Source organism: Priapulus caudatus, unplaced genomic scaffold (assembly GCF_000485595.1).
Source record: "Priapulus caudatus unplaced genomic scaffold, Priapulus_caudatus-5.0.1 Scaffold973, whole genome shotgun sequence".
In the NCBI taxonomy this organism is placed as follows: Eukaryota; Metazoa; Priapulida; class Priapulimorpha; order Priapulimorphida; family Priapulidae; genus Priapulus; species Priapulus caudatus.
The window spans coordinates 17717-24275 of record NW_014578034.1 but is presented as its reverse complement, the minus strand read 5'-3'; the positions used below and the strand labels follow the sequence as shown (position 1 = coordinate 24275).

The 6559-nt window shown below is 43.3% G+C and overlaps 2 protein-coding genes across 4 annotated transcripts in view; one reads left to right on the top strand and one right to left on the bottom strand.

Moving 5' to 3' along the window:
- Window positions 1-6559, bottom strand: part of LOC106814753 (tetratricopeptide repeat protein 27-like) — a 39306-nt gene that overhangs the window by 23199 nt on the left and 9548 nt on the right. The window contains exon 1 of one of the 3 annotated variants that reach the window (XM_014819099.1): window positions 3604-3733. The exons of 1 other annotated variant lie outside the window; for it this stretch is intronic. In XM_014819099.1, the coding sequence (XP_014674585.1) occupies window positions 3604-3664 (61 nt within the window). In that variant the 5' untranslated portion in view covers window positions 3665-3733. Of the gene's footprint in view, window positions 1-3590; window positions 3734-6559 lie in introns of those variants that run through there. One more of the 3 variants, XM_014819100.1, reaches the window with a different exon arrangement.
- On the top strand, window positions 4172-6161 carry LOC106814755 (dynein regulatory complex subunit 7-like). Its single transcript, XM_014819102.1, has 2 exons — window positions 4172-4541; window positions 5611-6161. Exons 1-2 carry the CDS (start codon window positions 4279-4281, stop codon window positions 5795-5797), a joined length of 450 nt encoding a protein of 149 aa, XP_014674588.1. The 5' UTR covers window positions 4172-4278; the 3' UTR covers window positions 5798-6161.

Here is a 6559-nt window from a genome sequence, read left to right as displayed (position 1 = left end):
CTTCTCCCCCCCTCCTCCACCAGCTTCCTCTCCCCCTCCTTCTCCCCTTCCTCCTTCTCCCCCTCCCCCTCTCACCACTTCTCACTTCTCCCCCCCTCCTCCACCAGCTTCCTCTCCCCCTCCTTCTTCCCCTTCCTCCTTCTCCACCAGCTTCTCCCCTCCGCCTCCACCAGCTTCTCCATCCTCCTTCTCCACCACACTTCTCTCTTCTCCCCCCTCCTTCTCCACCAGCTTCTCCCTCCTCCTCCTCCTCCCTCCTCCATCATCTTCTCTCCTCCCCTCCCCTACTCCAGCACCTTCTCTCCTCCTCCTCCTCCTCCTCCCATCACCTCTTCTCTCCTCCTCCTCCTCCTCCTCCTCCTCCTCCCTCCTCCATCACCTTCTCTCTTCCTCCTCCTCCTCCTGCATTACCTTCTCGCCTCTCCTCCTCCCTCCTCCTCCCTTCTCATCACCTTCTCTCCTCCTCCTCCTCCTCCTACTCCATCACCTTCTCCCCTCCTCCTCCCTTCCTCCTCCTCCCTCTCTCCATCACCTTCTCCCCTCATCGCCCCCCTACTCCATCACCTTCCCCCTCCTCCTCCTCCTCCCTCCCTCCTCCATTATTCTCCCCTCCCTCCTCCCCCTACTCCATCACCTTCTCTCCTCCTCCTCCTCCATCACCTTCCCTCTCCTCCTCCTTCCCTCCTCCTCCTCCTCCTCCATCACCTTCTCGCCTCCTCCTCCTCCCTTCTCCATCACCGTCTCTTCTCCTCCTCCTCCTCCCTCCTCCATCACCTTCTCTGCCCCTCCTCTCCTCCACACCTCCCCTCCTCCTCCTCCATCATCTTCTCCTCCTCCTCCCTCCTCCTCCTCCATCACCTTCTCCCCTCCTCCTCCTCCTCCTCCTAACCCTCCTATGGGCAGCCGGGTTAAGATATAATGTGCTGCGAACAATTCCAGACCGCGTCTGAGATTACCCAGTCTGAATTTACCCACCTATGGGCACACAGGAATATAATTTGCAGTGGGAATTTCAGACTGGGTAATCTCAGACGTGACACCGGTCTGAGATTACCCAGTCTGAATTTACCCACCTATGGCACACACGATATAATTTGCAGGGGGAAATTTCAGACTGGGGTAATCTCAGACCGTGACACCGCCGTCTGAGATTACCCCAGTCTGAATTTACCCACCTATGGGCACACAGGATATAATTTGCTAGGGTAATTTCAACTGGGGGTAATCTCAAGACCGTGACACCGGTCTGAGATTACCCCAGTCTGAATTTACCCTCCTACTGCCAGACTAATCTCAGCACTGTGGCCGGCCAGTCTCATTATCCACCGCTACTGCGCATGCGTCACGCATCGCACGAGGGCTCTAGGGGTAATTTCAGACTGGGGTAATCTCAGACCGTGACACCGTCTCTCTGGACATTCTGCAGCCCGGATCCGCGCGAAGCGCGCTTCGCGCCACCTGTTGGCGCCTTTTGAACGAAATACGCTTGCTCTGCCAATATCACTTTTACGGTTATGTAAAATGGGCTGTAATCCGGTGAATTGAGTGATTCTGCTGATTGCAGAAGCCTTTCGACTTGCACGCTAGGCGAGAATAAATCCAATGGTCGTTATTGTTACTTAGTTTTGTGCGCTTGGCCGTTTAGGTTTTATTCTAAAAAGCCGCATTTCGAATTTATTTAATTCCACGCCCTGAAACTGATTTCGTAGATATCGCGGCCATAGATGGCGTGACAGGCTCCTCGTTCGAGGATTTTGCAAATGTGTTAGACTGCCCCGCCGGTGCAGAGTTTGACACCTCCACTAACTTTAGTGTAGCGAAAGAGACTTCCCGAATCAACGTCCGTACCAGTCTTTTGAGCACGCAGACCTGACTGATTTATGGTTGTTTACACTGATGTATGTCTCAGCGTCTGTTATTACCCCCCATGCTGCGTGATGGTTTCGCATTCATGACGTCAAGACTTGAAGCATGTATATATATAGCACAGTAGCGCGGTACGGCAGGCAGGTAGCGTCCTGGTAGTTACTAGTACTAGCTACTAGTAGTGCTGGTACACTTAGTATTACTACTACTACTAGTACTAGTAGTAGTACTTAGTAGTAATTATTGTAACATGTACTTGCTAGTAATACAAGTATTCGTAGCCGGTAGGTGTGGAATGTGAATACCAGTGTCTCTCTAGATGTTTGCTCATGGCTGCCGTACGATGGAATATATGCAAAAACGGCAAACCACATACCGCACGGCACCGGTTGGTGAAGTACTGTTACAATAATTATTACTACAGTACTACTAAGCTACATTAACTTACTAATAATGACAGAACCCTAACCATAACCCTAACCCTATTATATTGATATAATATTATTATTATTGAAGTAAAATGACATTGGTTTTACTGCCCATGCTATACATTGGGGCCCATATAATATTGGGAGCACCTTCCTCTATCCTTGAACCACTAGTACTACTAGACTACTACGACTACGCAAGAAACGCTCTTTGACAGGTTAGAATACCCCTAGCTTATACTAGACACAGGCACTTGAAGCGTTTCAATAAAATATAATGCTAACTAAATACGAAATATATTTACTACAAAATTGTTAATGTTTCTAGTATAGGCCTACTCTCTTTCAAGCAGTTGCGAGGTGCAAAGGCTATATATAGACTACGACTCGCTCCACCTCGATTAGCCATTGAGTGACTAAGCTAAGCCGAGAGCGTGCGATGAGAGCTGGCAGCTATGGCTATAGGCAGCGGGCAGGCGGCGCACTGCTTTCGAACTGCCGTACGCCGGCCTCGCCATTGGAACGTTGCAAAAAACGTTGCAGCGTTGGGCGCGAAGAGCGCCGGTAGGTGTTTCCTGATTCTGACAGCCGTTTCTCATTACTGGCAAGGTTCGCGAATGTCGAATTTCGGACAGTCTTTCTGTGACTTCGCGTGACACAGCTCGGTTACGAACAGATTACTCGGTTACAGTTTTATAACAAAGTGAAACAGTGTCACCTCCAAATGTCTACCCTCTGTGTCCCCCACTAAAATTTGCGGGACTCTTCGCTCGCAGCTATGGATCCGTGCGCCCCGCCAATTCATTACCCGCACGCATCCATAGCGCCAGCCGCTCATACTGTCGTAGACGTTCCCGCGTCTGCGCTGCGCCTTGCCGCGAGAACTGCCGAAAATCTGCCGCTCAGCGCTTCGGAGATGAAATCTCCGTGCAAATACACTTTATGACGTCCAGTATGGCGGCGCAGTATGCGGGCGCCCCTACCCTAACCCTAACCTAATCTAACCCTAACCCTAACAACTGTTATTTTAGGTTTAGGGTTAGTTTTAGGTGCTAGGGCTTAGGTTACGGGTTAGAATTAGGTATATGTTAGGTTAGTCGCCCCCATACGCGCCGCCATACTGCGACGTCATAAAGTGTATTTGCCCACCAAATCTCCTTTCGCAACGCTTCTTAGTATCCCGTCTCATCTGGATTTTAATGTAATGACTCATGGCATGACAATGTGAATGTCAATGAAAATGTAACTAAAAATACAGCTTAATAAATCAGGGTGCTAAGCCAAGGTAAAATTTACCAGCTTAACGTACTAGGTTTTGCCAGAGATTCGCAACCTGTAAATATAAAGTCAGTTATATGTGAACGCTCCATCTCTTGACACACGCTATTCTCAATAATATTCAATTTACAAAATACATGCTTGCTTAGTGCGCAGACATGTTGGATAGACGTATAGCAAGAAGTATGTCAATATTAAACATTTATCTTCATAAGTACACGTAACATGTACAATTAAACTTGTGGTAATTCACTTTAAATAACTATATCTATACTATTATAAGTATAGTTTTGTTAGACTACATTTAAGAGTAAAATTACTAAAAAGGAAAAGTTAAGTATCCATGTAACACGTTTTGTGATAATCGCGTGGCGCATTGATATACAATAATTATACTAAAATAACTCAATTAATCTTCATTTACGTAGTTATGAATACATATAAAACACATAACAGATTTGAGTTAATCAAATTCGATCTCGTATTTGTATTGCTCAGTATTTAGCCCATTTAAGCTAGTGTTATCACGTACCATGGGGATTATTTGTCGTTATGGCGCAGTAATCATTATTTACAAAATGTGTTACAAGGCACAACAAACTACGAATACATATATTTATAATAATTAATATTCAGCTGTTAGAAACCGTGTTTATATTTATTTACTCTATAATAATACAATTGTTGTGTACACTAAGCGAGTGAAATGTCTGAAAATCTTAATTCGAGCGTCTCTGCATCAGAAATTGATAAATCGATTGTGGTAGAACAGTCTTCTGGTGGTGGTCATGTTGACACTCGTGCTGCGGCAGACAGTGTCAGTGAAAGCGCCAGGGCGGGCAGTGGAGACAGGGACAATGTAAACTCGGGTAGTATTGCCATCAGGAGTAGTGTCACAAATTCCGAGGGAAAAGAAATCACACAACTGCAGAATCAACTGTCTGGCATTACAGTATCACGGTGCAAAGGGTATTGTTAAGTAATGTCTTCAGAATGGTTTATTCCCTGTTGCGTTGGCCTACTCCCATATCGCCTACGGCAAAATTCCCATTTCGCCTAGAGCAAAATTCCCAGTTGGCCTACTCCCAATTCGTCTACGCTCAAAATCTACCACATTTCCATTTCGCCTACGATCGGTTTGTTCACTAAATGATTTATATTATAAATAATAACATATGGTTTTGATTGGCATACATAGACTACAGTCTACAGGTTGCAGGAACCAGAAGAAAACATAGGTGCAAATAAAGAGAACACAACTTGACATTACTTATTCTGAGAGTAGCCGAAATGGGAGTAGGCCAACTGGGATGTTACCTTCAGAATGTGGGGGGTTGTTGTAAACTTGGACTACACTATATTATTATTTATTCTTGTTCATTTTCTGCAAGCCAGCTATGTCTTGATTTTTCTGTTAGACTTGGTAGCAAAAGTAAACAATTCATCAATAGTATGCATGTTTTCATATATAATTCAATATATCTATAAGAACAATTATACATATATGTCAAAGCTCTAGCTCACACATCTCTGCGCAATCTTAGTTTGGTACCCCGACCCTCATTTTCGCAAATGTGTTAAACTAATCAGGGGTACTAAACTAGGATTTAGCCAACATTTGTAGCTTTTGACCGCACTGCCCTGCATTATGGCTATAGTAAGTTCGATACATTTTCAGTCATGGCAAAATATCAGCTGACCCTGTATAGTCAAATAAATGCATTCTACTTGCTAAAATTTTCAGAAGGGCATTACTAGGAAGCTATACAAAAACAATACAGATTACACGTTAGGTAATTAGAATGTGTGTTCTGTGTATAGTATGGGAATGTTAGACTTAAAAGTAGTCTGCTAGTTTTGCTGTAGTCTACTGCCACCTGAAAGTATATACGCAATATAATGAATGCGATTCAGGCTACTTTTATGTTTGACATGCCTATACTATAAGCAGAGAATGCATGCTAATTTCCCAAGAATGATTCGTATTGTTTTTGTATAGCTTCCAATCTTTATGCTCATTTCTTTTTTTACTTTATAGCTTAGATCTCAAGTTGAAGAATGAGTACCACAAGTTTCCAGACTCTTATAAAAGTAATACTCCAAAGGAACTTCTAATACTGGGATATGCCGAGAACTTCAGGCGACAATACGTACATCTTTACAAAGACCGCAAGCCTTTACTCTTGTCTCCTTTCAATGAATGTGAATGTGAGGTACAACGATAATTAAAAGTATCTTCTCTCATAATTAACTAATTAGTAATAAATTACCTGAAAGCCAATACAAATATCATGTTCATTGTTGAGGTATAAATGAGTGTTAGCCTTGAAAGACATCACGGTTTTACCAAAGAGTGGCAAATAAAAAATCTGTTTATAACATCCATGCCAATAGATGTACTTTATACATTGCATTAATATTTACATTTCCAGAAATTTGTTTGTACAACACTGAACCAAACCAGTCTTCAATTTGAAGAATTGTACGAGTTTGACAAGTGTGCAGCTTTCGTGGCAGACTGTCTGAACTATGTACCACTGCACCCTCCCACTGAACTTGTAAGTATAGACCCTGCTTTCATGACACAGAACTATTTTTCCAATACTCTTGAATAAAATTTCAACCACATTTTATTTTGAGACTACAGGGCAAATGTATATTAATAAGTTTATTCTGATATGCAAATGAACCTATAATCCACTGCTAAATGTTAATTAGGCAAAAATGGGTTACTGCAGCTCCTAAATGTACCCCAGATTCTCTCGTACTGTCCATTACATTATCTATTAGAATCTTGTAAAATGATGCATTTCTATTGAAATATTTGTTTATTATTATCATTATTATTATCGCCCTCTCATGGCACATGTATGCTGATATAATGATGATCCCCATATAATAATGATGACGATGATCAACCTCTCACTCTTTCATTCTCATTCTCACTTTCTTTCTCTCTCTCTCTCTCTCTCTCTCTCTCTCTCTCT